At 45.0% G+C, this 18642-nt stretch overlaps 1 protein-coding gene across 4 annotated transcripts in view; it reads left to right on the plus strand.

Annotated features, from left to right (window-relative positions):
• Positions 1 to 18642, plus strand: part of FARS2 (phenylalanyl-tRNA synthetase 2, mitochondrial) — a 214550-nt gene that overhangs the window by 109989 nt on the left and 85919 nt on the right. For all 4 annotated transcript variants that reach the window (XM_083623952.1, XM_083623954.1, XM_083623955.1 and 1 more), the window contains one exon: positions 11374 to 11534. In XM_083623952.1, coding sequence (XP_083480078.1) covers positions 11374 to 11534 — 161 coding nt within the window. The remainder of the gene's footprint in view (positions 1 to 11373; positions 11535 to 18642) is intronic.

Consider the following 18642-nt stretch of genomic DNA (forward strand, 5'->3'; position numbering starts at 1 on the left):
CTTCTGATCGACAATCCCTAGGCTCAGTGGTTTAGACCACAGCGCTGGTGCTACTGGCAATCAAAAATGTGTTACTGACAGAGCCCCCCACCCTCATCACAAGAGGACAGGTCTTGTCCCTGACCTCATGCTATGTCTTTGAAAGGCAGCACAAAGTCAGGGGGAATTTCCTGCTCTGTCTGGCTCTAAGCTTGGAACTGAAATAGAGGTCAGGAAACCAGCCTTCTTCCAACTATTCAGAAGGACAGGCAGGGGAGAGAGGTTTTCTCTCTTTGTTTTTGTTTTTAAATGATTTTTATTGGTTTTACATATAATCACATTACATAACATCATATCCTCTTATTTTATCTCTTTGGCTCAACTGAGCCTAACAACTTCCCTCCCTCCCGTTTACAAAATTAAACTTTACATCTTTACATTTCACTTTGTTTCCTATCCTTGTTATATCATTCCCTAAAATATTAAATTACTCCTCCTGAATAGGTAGCAATTTCATTTTACAAATCTTCAGATAACCCTGCTAACGATGTTAATTGCTTACAGTTGTCTTTCAAATAGAATATAAATTTTTTCCAGTCCTTTTGGAATGATTGGTCTTGCTGGTTCTGGATTCTTTCCGTCAGTTTTGCCAGTTCTGCAAAGTCTCTCTTTTTGTGTCCATCTGACCAGTGTCCCAAGCTTGCAGAACACCAGCCAAAGGGGCACAGGAAGTTGACTTGCCTCTGCCTTCCCCTACAAGCACTGCAAGCTGAGAATGGGAAGGGCTTTCTCTATCTCTGCCTGGTGGATAGGTGCCTCTGTGTCTCTTCCAGCTATGAGATGGAGACGGAGGATGGCTATAGCTTTGTGACTGTGCCCAGCAAGAGCCATAAGAAGCCACAGGGCTCAGTGAACTTTTGAGCTGGTGAGGGGTGAGGTTAATCCTCCTCTCCACATTACCTTGGAGGAGACTTCTGGCTTATCTTGCTCACTACAGCCTGGCTCCCTTCTTGCCATCATGAGCGGATTGAGCAAGGCTCGGTAGGTCCCAGAATCCTCTTCTGGGAAGGAAGGTTCTGGGGCAAATTCACAGGGATTCCTCAGCAGGCAAATCAGTGTGGAAGGGATTGGTTGGAAGCAGGAAGTGTGCAAACCACTTCCTTTGATAAAGGAGTGTCATGCGCAGTTGTTCTCTTGTCAGGGGAGATGCTTGGTATGTCTTGAAAACTCTGGTCTGGCTTGGTCTCTTCAATAGGGTCAAGAAGCTAATGACTTTGGAAATGACACAGTGTGCTAACTGAAAGAAGGCAGTTTGACCTGACTGTATGGGAAAACCCTAAGCAGGAAGGGGGAAAGTTGTTTTCAAAAAAAGGGGACGCATGTGTAAAGGATATCTAGGACTAACTGCTTGGAACAAACACTGTACAAGTGAGCACAGAGACGTTTTAGAGCAGGCATCCCCATACTCGGCCCTCCAGATGTTTTGGGACTACAACTCCCATCATCCCTAGCTAACAGGACCAGTGGTTAGGGATGATGGGAATTGTAGTCCCAAAACATCTGGAGGGCCGATTTTGGGGGTGCCTGTTCTAGAGGAACTAAAGTGTTGGAAGTGCAACTCCTCTCCCCAATTAAAACCCACAGTCTCTCTGGAACTGTCTCAGATAAAACATGCATTGAACATAGAACACAGGTTGCCTTATTCCAAGTCACCCCATTGGTCCATCAAGTTCATTGTTGTCTACACTGATTGGGAGTGGCTCCCCAGTGTTTCAAATTGGGAGAGTCGTACTGGGGATTGAACCTGGAAAGCTATGGCCCTTCCCAAAATCATTGTCTCTCAGCCTCAAGCACCTCACAAGACTTCATACCTAGAAGAATGAATATATACAAATGTTGTGAATAACGGTTTGACATTTGAGGAGCTAGACTCTCTAACATTCCAATATGAAACGCATCCGAGTAGAAACTTTTGCACTTGGTAATGGATCGCGAACTTCCAAGTGTGACCCTAAGAACAATGAGCGTAAAGAACAATGTGCTTTTTGATTCGTAATGCAGTGCTTCATTGTAGTATAATTGCATTTTTTCAATTAAAAGCTTATTACTCTGCCATCATGGTAAAATAGGATATTAACACTGAAAGTGAATGTCACAGGTGCCATTGGAAGTTCTTTCAATCCCTCTTAATAGGTTTTCAAAACTCTGGCTTAATGTTTCGCGGTGGGTAAGTGTGTAGTTTCAGAAATTATATCTTATATGAGTTTTGCTGAAACTGCCTTAGAAACCCTTTTATGATTTTCTAAAGTTATTTTGAGGCCCGACTGCTTAACTCCTCTACATGCAAAACTTTTCACACATCAGGATTCCTGAGTTCTCTGTATATAGCCTTCCTTGTCTTATTCTCTGGCAAAGCATCATTTCCTGTGTGCTGGCCATTTTAAAATGGCGGCTGGCTTCAACTACAACTGGGTGGTAGCGAAAAGCCAAGTTTTCCTGTCATGAGGGAAGCATTAGAACCTGGGAAGCCGCATTACACTGCCTAGCAGTGGCTCTGTGGGGTTTCAGGCAGAAATCCCTCTTGGCACTACCTGCAGGATGTGGGGACTGAATCTGTGACCTTCTGCATACAAAGCAGATGGTCTATACAGTAGGACACATGGGCACCCTATTAATGCCCACCCCCCTGTTTGCCTTTTGAAGGGACGCAGGTGGCGCTGTGGGTTAAACCACAGAGCCTAGGACTTGCCAATCAGAAGGTCGGTGGTTCGAATCCCCGCGACGGGGTGAGCTCCTGCTGCTCGGTCCCAGCTCCTGCCAACCTAGCAGTTCGAAAGCACGTCAAAGTGCAAGTAGATAAATAGGTACCACTCCAGTGGGAAGGTAAACGGTGTTTCTGTGTGCGGCTCTGGTTCGCCAGAAGCGGCTTAGTCATGCTGGCCACATGACCTGGAAGCTGTACGCCGGCTCCCTTGGCCAATAAAGCGAGATGAGCGCCACAACCCCAGAGTCGGCCACGACTGGACCCAATGGTCAGGGGTCCCTTTACCTTTACCCTGTTTGCCTTATTTACTCAGCTGAAACACAGACACATTTTTATGGCTCCCCTCAACCAACCCCTGGATTTCTTTTCGATTTTGCAAACTACTTTCAATACTATCTGGTGTTTCAAGGCTTCAGTTTAGATAGCTAGACAACAGCTTCCTTCAGTGCCTGGGGTTCTTTTCAGTCCAGTCTCTATTTGCCAGTGGTGAACACCCTTCTCTGGAGCTGTTCATGAACTGATGCGTAGAATCAGTGCACAGAATCGGAATTGTGGAGGTGGAAGGGACCACGAGGATCAGTATACCTGAAGGAGCGTCTTCACCCCCATCGTTCTGCCGTGAAGCTGAGGTCCAGCGCTGAGGGCCTTCTGGCGGTTCCCTCACTGCGAGAAGCAAAGCTACAGGGAACCAGACAGAGGGCCTTCTTGGTAGTGGCACCTGCCCTGTAGAACACCCTCCCATCAGATGTCAAAGAGATAAACAACTACCTGACATTTAGAAGACATCTGGGAAGTTTTTAATGTGTGACATTTTAATGTATTTTTAATTTTTGTTGGAAGCCGCCCAGAGTGGCTGGGGAGACCCAGCCAGATGGGCGGGGTACAAATAACATATCAGCAGCAGCAGCAGCAGCAGCAGCAGCATCTGGTCCAACCCCTTGCAATGCAGCAATCTTTCATTCAAAGTGGGGTTCGAACCCACGACCCTGAGATATAAGTCTAACGCTCTGCTGACTGAGCTGTAGGGGGCTTGGCAAATTAACAGGGTCTTCCTTCACTTTCCAAGGTGCTGTGCTGAACTTAAAAAGCTGCTCCGGTCATAGTTCCCTATAAAGACCGAGGAAAGAGGAAGTGGCAAAAGAGAGGCACTCCACCTCTCTCCAAAGTCGTGCTCAAAGTGAAGCAAGAATCATTCCCCTCCCAGTCATCTGGCATATGGAGATGATGCAGGCGAGTGGGGTGGGGGTTCATGCAACCAGATAATGGTTATCTAATAGTGCACCAAACCAACATGTGTGCACCCCTTCCCAGTGCCACATAGGCTAAGCCCCATTTAGCTCGCAAGATATGATAGTGTCAACAGCTAGGTTGCTCTAGTTGTTGTCCAAAAGCCACTGACTTTTGGCTCTTTGAGGTTCTGCAGTGTTTTTACTCTCAGCTCTTGATGTGAAAGGAAGCTCTTTCAGTCACCTTGAGGCATTGCTATGCATGCAAGAAGATATCTGTTTTCATTTCAAGCAACTGAACATCTCTATCTCTCCCACTCCTCGCTCTCTTTCTCTTTCTTTCTCTCTCTCTCACACATAAATTCTTGTTCTTTGAAGATCAAATAATCAGTTTAAAGGCTAAATGGGTGGGCCTGAAGCAGCAGCAGCCCTACCTACACCCACTGATAGATTACTTTTTCAGTTTTTAGTCCTAACAGTATCTATATTAACCAGATGTAGCTGCATAAAATCTATGTGTGCACATGTCCTACCGTTATATTGGGGAAGAAGAACATTTTTGCTTGCCTGTTGAAGCAATTTAGGAGGCAGGCCTTTCCATATGTACACATAGAAACATGTGCAGTCTACAGCCCTGAATATGCAAGGTTTAAAATCATGTGGGGAACCTTCATGAGTTAGAGGAGACTCCCTGCTTTGGAAGAACATCCTCCATCTGCTTGTGGAGGATTTGTAAAGAATCAGAGAATTCTAGTGTTGGAAGGGACCACAAGGATCATCTAGTTCAACCCCCTGCAATGCAAGAATCTTTCGCCCAATGCGGGGCTCGAACCCATTGCCCTGAGATTAAGAGTCTCATGCTATACCGACGGAGCTATGTTAGATGTCAGGGAAGGCATACTGCCAGCATGCCCCTGGTCTCCCTCACTTGATTCTCATTGCACAAGTGAACTCCTGAACAGGGCTTTCCCCACAAAATTATCTAGCTAAAGATGTAAAGACCCCCCTCCCTTCCGTACAACTGCCTGCTGTGGTTTTCTGGCTCCCAAATGCCAGACTGGTAAGTCAGATTGAAGGAAGGATGGCAGGTATTTGGCAGGTCAGGGTGGGGGAGAGGTTTAGGAGCTCACAGGAATAGGGTAGGTTTAAGAACAGTCCGGTTTACGAACGATTCGGTTTACGAACTCCGCAAAACCAGAAGTAGTGTCCTGGTTTGCGAACTTTACCTCGGTCTAAGAACGGAATCCGAACAGTGGACGGGCACCGGCGGCGGGAGGCCCCATTAGGGAAAGTGCGCTTCAGTTTAAGAACAGTTTCGGTTTAAGAACGGAGTTCCAGAACGGATTAAGTTCGTAATCCGAGGTACCACTGTACTATGTTCCAGTTTGGGAGGAAATGGCTCAGCTTGCTTCTGAGTTTGAGCTGGGAGCTTGCCCATGACTGGGCTGAATAATCTCCTGGTCTGCTCCTGCAAGGCAGTCCTTACGCCCAAGTTGTGTAAGCTCAAGGTAGAGCATGTGGCTGTCTTGGACAAAAGATATAATGTCTGAACTGGCGTTTAGTTACTGCAGTTCTAGAATGTAACTAACGTAACACAAAGCAAATGGGGGGAGTCATACTCTATGGTGACTTTGTGTGACAGCGGCAGACATTTAATTGCATTTTCTCTCATTTATCTGGCTGTCTTTCACCTGGAGAACAATTTCTGATCCAAGGTGAAAGAGAACATGATGGTTTGAGCACACCTCTAGGGCTAACTCGAATGAGAGCTGGCTCGGTCTCCAGGGACACAAGCCACAAATTTCATTTTGCTCCCTTGTGTAACCTTCACCTCAACTGTTTCCTAAATGAACATGAAAATAGATGAGGCTGGATCAGGAATGCTTGAGACACAAAGGAATGATAGAGCAGTCCACCAGCTAAATATACTATGGACAGCCTAAGGGTATCTTCAAACGTGAAACTTAAATAAGTTTGTGTTTTAATCAGTCTGTAATGTAAAGATGAAACCTACATTGGTTAAAAGCTGCATTTCATTTTTTCCCCCAATTCCAAATTTTCTCTGCTGTTTACAACATTCATTTTGTGGCATTAACACACACAAAAGAGACTCAGATTCATTTCTTGGTCTTACATGTGAAAATGGTATGAGAACTGTACGGATGCCCTGTTTGTCCTACTTGACAGCTGCTGATGTTCTTACCTTCTCCTGCTTTGACTAATCCTTTTCATAACTCTTTCCTGCTATCAGTTATTTTAGGAAATTGTTTTATCAATTATTTTCCCATCTCGCTTGAGGTAGGGAACCTCTGGCCTTGAAGATGTTGTTGGGCTAAAACTCCCGCCCCTGATCATTGGTTATGCTGTCCAGTGCTGATGGAAGTTGGAGCCCAACATCATCTGAAGGACCACAGGCTTCCCACTCAAGGCTTCTAGCTCAGTGTTTCCAAAACTTGGGAACTTGGGTCTCCAGCTGTTTCTGGACTACAACTCCCATCATCCCTAGCTAGCAAGACCAGTGACCAGGGATGATGGGAGCTGTAGTCCAAAAACAGCTGGAGGCCCAAGTTTGTGAAACACTGGTCTAGCTAGAACTATCTACTCACTGGCAACATCTCTCCAGGGTCTGAGGCAGTGTGGTCTGCCCTGGTCCTGTTTTGAGATGCTGGGGACTCAACTTTTGTATTCAAAGCTTGTGCTTCCCCAGTGAGCTATAGCTCATCCCTCGATGATCCCCAGGTCAAGTTATTTCCTGCTGTTCGTCGAAGAATGGATGCTTTTAAATTATGGTGCTGGAGGAGACCCTTGAGAGTCCCATGGACTGCAAGAAGTCAAACCTATCTATTCTGAAGGAAATCAGCCCTGAGTGCTCACTGGAAGGACAGATCCTGAAGCTGAGGCTCCAATACTTTGGCCACCTCATGAGAAGAGAAGACTCCCTGGAAAAGACCCTGATGTTGGGAAAAATGGAGGGCACAAGGAGAAGGGGACAACAGAGGATGAGATGGTTGGATAGTGTTCTCGAAGCTACAAACATGAGTTTGACCAAACTGCGGGAGGCAGTGGAAGACAGGAGTGCCTGGCGTGCTTTGGTCCATGGGGTCATGAAGAGTCAGACATGACTAAACAACAATAACAATATGTGGAAGAACTATGTGCCATGGCATCATCCTGTTCTGTTCTCCTGTGCCTTTTCAATGTCTTTGGCTAGCAGGATTTTCCCCAAGCTATTTTTTTGCTGCATTGTCGTAAATGCACATTTATATAACACTCCCAGCCCCCATAATACATTCCCTCCAAATGATTTGGATTGCTATGCACAAACAATGCCGTAACCCTTCATGGTTAATCTGGTACCATCAATGACTTGAGGTTTATGAAAAGAAAGGTGCTTGGTTGATTGATCAGTTCAAAGTTCTACATAGTTTTAGTAACAGCCTAATACCAATGAAAGGTATTTTGCTTTTTAGGGCATAAAACTATGTTAAGTAAGTCTAGGTTGTTATTCAGGTAGTGAATACTGCCTGATGAACTATGTTGAAAGGTCAAAAGTAAAGACATGTCAGGGAAGAAGGGAAGAATGATAAATTGTTGCCAGCACTCTGATCTGCATTTGGAACATGGCCAGTAGGCTAAATATTATATTTAAAGAGGTCAACTTTTATTCTTATGTCTTCTGATGAATGCCTTTGAATTTTCAGTACAAGATTATTATTTGTCAGAATACATTGATTCTACCTGTATTTGCTACCTGGTTTCTTCTTAACAGCTGGCGTCATTCTGCAGTCACAGAAAAGGTTAAAACAATGGGCCCATTCCAACACTCAGGCTGATGTGATGGTCGTGTGCAGGGTAGAGTGAGTCCAGGCATTGGGGGAGGTGACTCATGGTCACTGTAACGCGATATCACACATGCACAAAATTGATCTGACTAATATCTGTGATCTTAACATCACTGTTTGTAGGTTCGTTTCTGTCTTCAAATGCCTGGGTCCACATGAGTTCATTTGTGTGGTGGCAGCCAAGCAGACCCATGAGCTGAGGTTATTAAACATCAACTGTTTTCTAACAATAAATATATTTGCTTATTTTGAGGCCTACCTTGATGACTCAAGCTTGAAGCTCGTAACTATTCTTTGGGTGGTCACTGAGCACCAGATGAATTTGGCTGCTATGTTTGAAGTAATCAACCAATTAAGCAGATGCTGTTCAGCAAATGGAAAACTAACATATTTTAGCTCTACCCCCTACTGGACCAGACGTGTCCATCCAAATAAAAAGGAAGGCTTTACTGCTATTGGTCAGTCACAGGTGCTTTTACAGGTGCTTTTTTGTGATTCATAACTCTCCATTGAACACTCTTCTTCTGTCTTCCCTCTAACTGAGTCTAGCTAAGGCCTTGGAATATTTGACTAATTTACTTTTAACAAGCTTCATTAAGCATATCAGCACCTCTTGCCACATGCTATAAGGTTGCATCTAGAAACCAGCTGCCTCCAGCAGTCAGAGTCCTTTTGCAGGCTAGACAACCAGCAAGGCAAGCATCAGCTGTACCCATCACCAAGCTGACTGCTGCTAGTCTAATTATACTACAGGGATCAATAAGTGAGACAGACTGGGAATCACACAAAACCAACAATGGCTGGGAAGATGCTTATCTGAAACCTTGGAGAGCTGCTGCCAATCACTGTAGACCAGATTAGGCAACTTGGCTCCCTCTTGGTGTTCTGGACTGTCATTCTCATCATTCCTGGCCATTGGCCACACTGACAGGTGCCGATGAGAGTTGTAGTCTGGAGCATGGGGGAGGGGGCAACCAGAATGCTTTCCTCTGGTATTGGCTGTTGGTATTCATCCTGATGGAATGCGGGTGGCACTGTGGGTTAAACCACAGTGCCTAGGGCTTGCTGATCAGAAGGTCGGTGGTTCGAATCCCAGCGACAGGGTGAGCTCCTGTTGCTCGGACCCTGCTCCTGCCAACCTAGCAGTTCGAAAGCACGTCAAAGTGCAAATAGATAAATAGCTACTGCTCCGGTGGGAAGGTAAACGGCGTTTCCGTGCGCTGCTCTGGTTCGCCAGAAGCAGCTTAGTCATGCTGGCCACATGACCCGGAAGCTGTACGCCGGCTTCGTTGGCCAATAAAGCGAGATAAGCAACACAACCCCAGAGTCGGCCACGACTGGACCTAATGGTCAGGGGTCCCTTTACCTTTACCTTTATTCATCCTGATGGATTTCCTATAGTCTTTTACAAAGACTAGTAGTAGTGAAGACAAGTTGTATACAGGGAAATATGGAAGACAGTGCATGGTTATGATTGCCACTCCATCTCTGAAATGCATGGATTAAATTCTTCGTTATTGTCTCCCCCTCCCCCTTTTTAAAAGAAAGGTCTCTGGAATTTTTGACAATAGCGGAACAGCATTCCAGTAATTTAAAATGTTGGTATTTCACACCATTTCACTTATTAACAAATGTGATTGATGCTCAAAGTGGGCTTGTAGTGATGAGTGGAGATTGAATGTCAACACATACCGTTGTGCTTTTCTTTTGAGATTTGCTGACAAGCCTCATACTAGATAGGAAAGGAGCAGGCAATTAAGAGCTGCCTGCCAAGTTTGTTTTTGCTTGGCTTTTGTGTGTGTGTGTGTGTGTGTGTGTGTGTGTGTGTGTCTTTCAATTATATTTTGGATAATGATAGACGAGATGCAACTTGATGATAAGGGTGAGTCTTAAAAGGCACAGTGGTCCCTTTAGCGTTTCACATAATTTCTAGTAGGAAATAAGATTGCATTAATTGCCATTACACTGTAATTATAGAATTATGGGAGTCTGGCATTTCATTTGTCATCCATTTCTTTAAACGGCGGTGATAATACTTATCTCTGTAGTTAATCTGGGTGCACAACAGCACAGCCAACAATGATAATTATTTGCAAAGTTGCTTTTTTTTGCTTGAGTTATCTGGAGCTACTTGCTTACTAACCTGGTAGTAGTAATAGTGCTAATCTAGAAGTGTTTCCCATTGTCTGGATTTTGTGGGTTGATCTATGCGGGCTGATCCACGTGGACAACCTTTCTTCACAGCCACGCAGCACACAGAGAATATCAGATGCTTTAAGGAACAAGCAATGCAACAGACGTCCCAAAAAGAAAAAGGCATCTGACCACATGTGGGGGGAAAACAGCCTGATTGCCAAAGCAAGCAATTGGCAATATTGAAAGAATGGCATCCTGGTAGCCAAAACTCAAATAGGCCGTCATTTCCTCCAGATATTTCGCAGGTGGGCCTGGGGGGGGGGGAACGGAACTGGAATTCCACCTGTTAAGTTTCCCTCCTACCTAGAGCAGAGTGACTTGCAGTGCGTTGGTCAGCCAAGAGAAACAGGGTCCTCTGCTTTTCAAATTTGCCAGGCAGGATTTCATGCAGCCTTTCATCTGCATCTGCTAATTGGCTAATGTGGCGTTTGCCCACTCATTATGGAGATGTCGTACTGGGGGGGGGGGAGAGAGAAAGGGTTAATAGACTGACCAATAAGAAAGCCCAGGGGCGGAGCATAACTGTGTTTAAGGCACAACACTGGTTTTGGCAGTTAGTTCTGTTGGTTTCTTGTGGGTGGGAGGCATAGAAGTCAGAGACAGAGGGGAGACAGAGAGAGTGAATCGGATTACAGTGTTTCAAAGTATTTAGAACTTGTTTGCATTCACAATAAACTGGAATCTTTGTTAATGCATTACATCCTGACTGGGTCTGAATATATTACCAGGGAAACCTGGTTGGTGGCAGTGGAAGAGATAAGCCGTGGTGGTGCAGGGTCAATAGTCCGTGGAACGACTGGGGGCTCTGTGCGAACGCCCCAGCTGCCACTTTGGAAACAACGTGTTCAGTGGAAGGTTGCTTTGTGACTTCGGTTTGATCTGGAAATGTCACCTGTATCCTGACAGGCTTCCAACCTTGACCTTCAACCTCTACCTTGCTCTGGGATTTTGCTTGTGGTATTGACTGGTTCTTTCCATATGGAGAACAATAGGTGCAGCAACTGCACTATGCTTGGTCCATTAGTTTCCTCTGCAGATTTTGTGCTCTTCATCACGAGGTACTGGAGCTGGTGAAAGTTATAGTTTAGCAACATCCAGAGGGCACCATGTTAGCTACTCCTGATCTATATTTCCTTTCTTTGGGATGAGGCATAAAATTAGCAGGCATGGCTGATTCTTTAAAAAGTTCCCTCATATGAACTATTTTTGGGCTTGTTTTTTTTTAATAAGGAAACACAGTTTTTCATTTATGTATTCAATATGCATTTATTTAATAGATTTATATCCCACTTTTTAGAATTCCAATCTTAATATTGCCTCTATTCTCCTGTTAAGGCCTTTTGTGTTTTTCTTTGTGTAATTGCAGCTGGCGCAGAGAACAAAATTGGCTGGGCGTTTGGCCTGGGGTTGGAGAGGCTGGCCATGATCCTGTACGGGATCCCTGACATCCGTCTTTTCTGGAGCAAAGACGAGCGTTTCCTGAAACAGTTCCACGTGCCTCACATTAACCAAAGAATACAATTCCAGGTAAGATTGAAACGTTGGAACGATGTTTAAGGAAAGTGAGAGTCTGCAGAGAGCAACGCCTGGAAGTTCTGCTTCCCTTTGTTTACAGCAGCGTTGTTATGGTCCCATCCATTTCAATGGTGGCCTATTTATGGCTTTTCTAGCCCACTTTCCCCCCCAAGGAGCTCAAGGTGGCATACATAGTTCCCCTTCTCCTCATTTAGTCCTCACAACAACCCTGTGAGGTTAGGCTGAGAGGAGAGACAGTGACTGGCCCAAGGCCATCCAGTGAGCTTCCTGGCTGATTGACCTCTGGTCTCCCAGGTCCTAGTCCACCACTCTAACCACCACACCACACTGGCTCTCTATGTAGGCATCTGCATGGAGGAAGAGGCAAGTTGCTCATTCTTAATGCGAAGGCAGCTTATATCCTATTTCTTGAAGCAAACTTCATTTCCTGAATATTTTTAAAGTTAACTTTTGAATCAGTAGCATTTGCAAGCAGTCTGTATGTGCAAATTCATCTCAGCTTTCTGTAGGTGGTGGTTAAAAAAAACAAAACACACACACGTGTCTCTAATTTTATTGATTTCACCTAATCAATATTAACTGAAAAGGGCACAGAGGTTTCACCGCCACATGCTGTGTGCACTGATTTCCAAAAATGGTTAGGCTACCAAGAAGTCTCAGGCTTGATGATTTGCATAAGACATGTGGGAAAGAGCTTGCGATTCCAAAAGGAATCTGCCCGTCTAGTTCTGCTTAAACAGCTTTGAGAAGAATTTGCAAGTGGGAGCCTGGGAGAGAAGCTGGAAGAGTAAACAAATCTGGACAAATACAAGCATCGCAGATTTATGCGATGATGCTCCAGCACTCGGTTTTTGTGGAAAGTCTTGGGAGTTCCACAGCATGGTGCAATATGTTTCCTAATCGCAACGTTGGGAGTTGCTTGGCTGACATGGCTGGAGCCAGCACACAGCAAAGGTGGGCAACTGCCCAAAGATGGATATGTGCAGAACTCACTGAGCCAAGCCCCAGATCCAGTGTGGATTAATAATGGCAGAATGGCACAGGCTTGGGGGTGGGGTGCCTTGCTTTGACCAGGGCTAACAACCAACTGCAGTCTTTTGCTCCAAAGGCTGGAGCACATCTGAAACTAGGCTCACAATACACGATCGCCACATGCTGAGAGCTGGGAAGGAAGAGAAGGGTGAACCGCTAAAGATATGCAAAGTCGTCTGAGAGTGGCCCTGAAGCTAATCTCCAGGTGGCAAGAACATGTTATCTGCGCTCATGAGGTCCAAAGGGGTAGGAGGGAACATAGCAATGATTCAACACAACGCTATTTCAGATGGAAAGGAACTGCAGTGAAATAATAATCCCTTGGAGGTTAAAAACTAGTGCAATATTGAAGGGGGACCAGGTGGCAAGACAGCATCCGAATGAGTAGATAGCATCCTTTCCTCCGATCTGAGACACCACTTCTGCAGCCTTGCCACCACCATCACTGCCCCTGATCAGAAATAGTCGACCTGGAGGCATTTCTGTTCAGCCCAGTTGTGCTATAATGCAGGGATGAGGAACCTCTGGCCCCACAGACCATTCTTGGCCCACCATGAGGTTGAACCTGGCCTGTGAGGCCACTTTCCCCAAACCACACCAACCTGTCCATTGGCTGACATCACTGGGGAATGTCAGTTTGAGCAGGGCATGGATTCCTCCTGCTGCATGCTGTTTTGCAAGCACATTCTCTGCGGGGAGCTCACTGGCGAAGTAGACCTCTGCAGCAAGCAGGATGAAACCCTTGCTCATCAGCTGCGCAGCAGAGTGTCCAGCGCTCCTGGGTTCCTATGGGAAACAAGTTGGCAAAGAAGACCTCTCACCCTACCCATGTGGACCCACTATGATGGGTGGATCACCCACCTGTCAATCACTAGACATCATCATGACATCAGATGATTGATTAGGGGGTGGGGCTGGCCATCTGTCAAAGTTGGCCCATGAGGTTGTGGGAAGACGAAGATCCACCAATGCTAGAAAATGTTGCAGTTCCACTCAAAAGCATTAGTATGCTGGTCTTCCTACAACTTCTCTCTCTAATACATACGCAGGATCAAGGAATCATTCGTGAAGTTCCTTGCTTTGGGTGGGCTGTGGGCTGCATGCTTTCACTGTGATGTTGTCATGTCCCAACGCAGGAGAATTAGAGGGGCCACGACAAATTTAAAGATTGGGATGTCGCTGTGTCCATGTTGTACAATGCAATGATACATGAGGCCACTGAGAAATCAAAACCTTGTCTGGGTATATTCGGAAACCCCAAAATACACCAAATTGGTGGGGGTGAGGAATTGCTTCCTCATCTGTACTGTTCAAACAACTATGTGTGTACAAACTAGCCATTTCAGCTCATTCAACATCAATATGAAGTTGGGATAGACCTGATGATGCTTTTTACTAGTTCTTTTCCTCTGTGTAATTTACATTTGCGATCTGAGTTTATGATTAGCATTTTTCGACGATTAAAAAAAAAGTAAGTAGCTTCCACGGGTTCCGCATTCTTTGAAATTTTTCATCTTTATAGGGTAATGATGCCTAAATAGTTATTCATTCATTATGTTTACTTTTTAATAGCACATCTATTAAAAGCAGCCATGCAGCCATTAGTAAGCAAATTGAACTTGGATGCCTAAAATAATGAGGTTCAGCCTGTGATTTGATTTATTGGCTCATTAGCTTGATTGTAATGGAGGATATGTGACGCGAGTGGCGCTGTGGGTAAAACCTCAGCGCCTAGGACTTGCCGATTGTCAGGTCGGCGGTTCGAATCCCCGTGGCGGGGTGCGCTCCCGTCGTTCGGTCCCAGCGCCTGCCAACCTAGCAGTTCGAAAACACCCCCGGGTGCAAGTAGATAAATAGGGACCGCTTACTAGCGGGAAGGTAAACGGCGTTTCCGTGTGCTGTGCTGGCTCACCAGATGCAGCTTGTCACGCTGGCCACGTGACCCGGAAGTGTCTGCGGACAGCGCTGGCCCCCGGCCTCTTAAGCGAGATGGGCGCTCAACCCTAGAGTCGGACACGACTGGCCCGTATGGGCAGGGGTACCTTTACCTTTACCTTTAATGGAGGATATCTATGAAGTGCGTATATCTGGGTTTGCATATACTTGTGAGAGTATCTAGGCATGTACCAAAGAATCCCGAGCTTTATATGTTGGAAGTAAGATATATTATTGTAGAACTGAGTTATTTGGCTGCAGTTTCTGTCCATAGGATTCAACTCAGTGAAAATGTATTCCGCACGTGTGCCACTTGGTTCTATAAAGTCGTGAGAACTCTTCAGGCAACCTAAAGTACATTTAAGCACACATTCCAAACTGGGGGTAAAAGACAGTCAGCACCAGTCATATTTATACGGTGGAATCCAATTGACCTCTACCGTGGGTTTCTGTGAGTGAACTTAGTTTTGTAAATGCACCTTGCATACTGTCTGATTGTGACTCAGGACCAAATCCATGAAGTTAAATGCACATTCTTTCTTCACGGGACTGTTGTCTTGTGGAAAAGATGGTTGGGGAAAACCTTTTGTTGTTTGTTGTGGGGGAGGAAAGGAAAGGAGAATGTTAGCTGCTTTGAGACTCCTTAAGGGGAGTGAAAGGCGGGATATCAAATCCAAACTCTTCTTCTACTTTGAAAACTGCTTTGGCATAGAATGATGATTTGTGGCATCGAATCATTCAAAAGATTGGTTTTCTATTCCAAGATCACTGAAAAGTCAAGTTGTAGAGAGTATAGAATGGCCTTGTGGTCGAACACTCCTTGATATAGCTGCTGTAAGCAATTTTTATTTTATTGGCTGGTATTAAAGGATTAAATGATAAACCACTTTTGATTCTCCTTATGTGTAACAGAGTACAAACAAGTCGCTGACTCTGCCCTTTTACCCCCAGTTTGATGCTTATTTCAACAGATTGTGTACAATAAGATACGGTTGTTCAAGATTGTTGTTTCAATAGGTTTTATGGCTATAAAGAATCATTTTTTAAAAAATTTCATTTAGCCTCTTTCATTCCTCAAATCATTTAATTTAATTTGATAATGATTTGGGAACAAGCAACTCTGAGCCCACTGAATAGAGTGGAATTAAATCCACCAAGTAAATATGAGAAAATGATACATATGACTTTGCTAGCTGCAAAACTTTCTCCTAGATTCCCATGGAGTCCTGCTCTCACAGATGCAACTCCAAACAAGCTTTCTGGATAACAAACTGTGACATGCCATTACTACAGAGTACATGGCCAAGGAACCATTTGAAAGAGGCATCTCATGAGTAGCTAACACTGGCTGTACTTGCATGTCATGGTAAATCACAGTTACTGGTTTACTGTGAATGTTTAGACAGCTTTCTCTTCACTCCTCACATGAATAGGAACTATGAACCATGGTCCCTGGCTTAGCAGTATATCCAAACTGAAGGCTGTGGTTTGTTTCACACTCCTAACAAAACATGATTGGAAGCCAAGGTTTGTTCTTGGCTTACCAAATATGGTTTCTTTGACTGAAACAAATTATAGTCCTTGGTTTGGACACAGTGCTAAGTCAGATATTGTAGTTTGTTGCTTAGGGGCAGGGGCAGGGGAGTGAAGCAAGAGCATTCTCTCAAGTCTCAGTAAACCATGGTTTGTCATGACCTGGGCATGTCAGATGTCAAAATCACTCCTTTGTCAGTATTATACTATTGGCAGATATTACAGCAGTGTTTCTAATCGTTTGTTTTGAAGCAATAATTCATTATTAGCACAAAACAGTTATTTTTAAATGCCCTTCAGAAGCATTTTTAAAAGATTCAGGAGCAATTTAAAATGCTGTTTAGCAAGCGTTTGAAAATAAAAGACAGTGCTGAAATTGAAAGGCTTTGCAAACAATCAAAATCACAATGCAGCAGTCCAGCAAACATCCAGATCGTGACTCAGAGTCCAGTTCTTTTCAGAGTTAGGTGTTGACTTCAGGAAAATCGCATAACATAAAGATTTCAGTCCTGATTTTGATGAAATTGTATTTATACCGGTTTGCTCGTAAAAATTCCATTCACTATTCTTTCTGGGAAAATAAAACCCCTAGATGAGTTTTAATAGGGAGCATATCATGTAATATTAGCAGACGTCCCAACTGTTCCTAAGAAATACACGACTTAATAATGATTGACCAGATGCTATCAGGAATGAAAAGCCTTCCTTTAAAAATGCAGCCATAATCTAAATGAATCCTACGTTTGCAAGAGGGAACTGAAGCATTGCAATAAGCATCGTGCGAGCGCAAACAGGGCCATTTGCTGCCCTGCAACCTCAGCTGCTCTCCATTGCACAAGTTGTCATCCTCCATGGCCAGTCGACTCTATGCACAGAGGGTAGAAATGAAGCATAGTAAGGGAAGGAAAAGGGACGCGGGTGGCGCTGTGGGTTAAACCACAGAGCCTAGGGCTTGCCGATCAAAAGGTCGGCGGTTCAAATCCCCGCTACGGGCTGAGCTCCCGTTGCTCGGTCCCTGCTCCTGCCAACCTAGCAGTTCGAAAGCATGTCAAAGTACAAGTAGATAAATAGGTACCGCTCCGGTGGGAAGGTAAGCGGTGTTTCCGTGAGCTCTGGTTTCAATCACAGTGTCCTGTTGTGCCAGAAGCGGTTTAGTCTTGCTGGCCACATGACCTGGAAAGCTGTCTGTGGACAAACACCGGCTCCCTCGGCCTGAAAGTGAGATGAGCGCCGCAACCCCATAGTCACCTTTGACTGGACTTAACCGCCATGGGGTCCTTTTCCTTTTGGGACGCAGGTGGCGCTGTGGGTTAAACCACAGAGCCTAGGACTTGCCGATCAAAAGGTCAGCAGTTCGAATTCCTGCGATGGAGTGAGCTCCCGTTGCTTGGTCCCTGCTCCTGCCAACCTAGCAGTTCGAAAGCACATCAAAGTGCAAGTAGATAAATAGGTACTGCTCTGGCGGGAAGGTAAATGGCGTTTCCGTGCGCTGCTCTGGTTCGCCAGAAGCGGCTTAGTCATGCTGGCCACATGACCCAGAAACTGTATGCCGGCTCCCTCGGCCAATAAAGCGAGATGAGCGCCGCAGCCCCAGAATGGCCACGACTGGACCTAATGGTCAGGGGTCCCTTTACCTTTAAGGGAAGGAAGTGAGACACTGGACTGGCAGCACACCTTAGCCAAGAATAAAGGTGGCACCTAAGTTTCCTGGGTACCATTAAGCATCAGATGCAGATAAACATCGTAGAAGCAGTTCCTCCTTCTTAGTAGAGGTCCAGTGCCCTATGATGGGTCAGGGCGAACTGCAGCCAGTTGCAGCAGCCCCATCAGGGCCTCCCCTTCTGATTATAGGGGAGTTGCTTCATTCCAAGGACTTGGTAGAGTCAATATTAAGCCTAGGTGTCAGTCACCCAAAAGTTCTAAAGAAATTGCACCAGATTGCATCATCCCTTCTATCCTAGATGAAGTTTGTTAGGTTTGTCCCTTGGAATAGCGAGCGTTACGAGGTCAAAGGAAGGTATCCATTTCTGGTGATTTCTCTGCATCCGTATCTTTGCGCAACCCCCACCCCCAATATCTTGGGTGGAAGCTGCCATCACAGATTTCCAAGTATGGCAGGAAGGTTTATGCTTTAACTTTTAAGGTACACTGTGCTGTCCTGCTCTGGCCAGGCACATATTTAAAGGTGCCTTGCTGAACATAAATCTACTTTATGTAACTCTGATTGTACCAAGTTTCATTTCACAGTTAACTTGTTTCTCTCCATTGTGTTTTATAAGATCATTGTGGTTGCTTCTCGTAGCAGAACAGATGGTAGAGTACAGGAAAAGCCCAAATTTTGCAAGCAGCTAAAAACCCATCTTGTATTTCTACATTTTAAATAAAAGGGTTCTTCATTTCTTTGCCCAGATGTACCAGCCAATGGACACATGTTGAAAGCTGTTTGTATCTTAAGTGACCAAGACCTTCATTTATTTCTGAGAAACCCCAATATACTCTCACATAAATCAGTTATTACCATCTGTTATTAATTATTAGCTTTCCTCCTGCATATAATGAAATCCCCCCCATTGCCCCCATTGCCCATATGCTATTTCCT

This window comes from Podarcis filfolensis (assembly GCF_964270895.1).
Source record: "Podarcis filfolensis genome assembly, chromosome: 7".
NCBI classification, from domain to species: Eukaryota; Metazoa; Chordata; class Lepidosauria; order Squamata; family Lacertidae; genus Podarcis; species Podarcis filfolensis.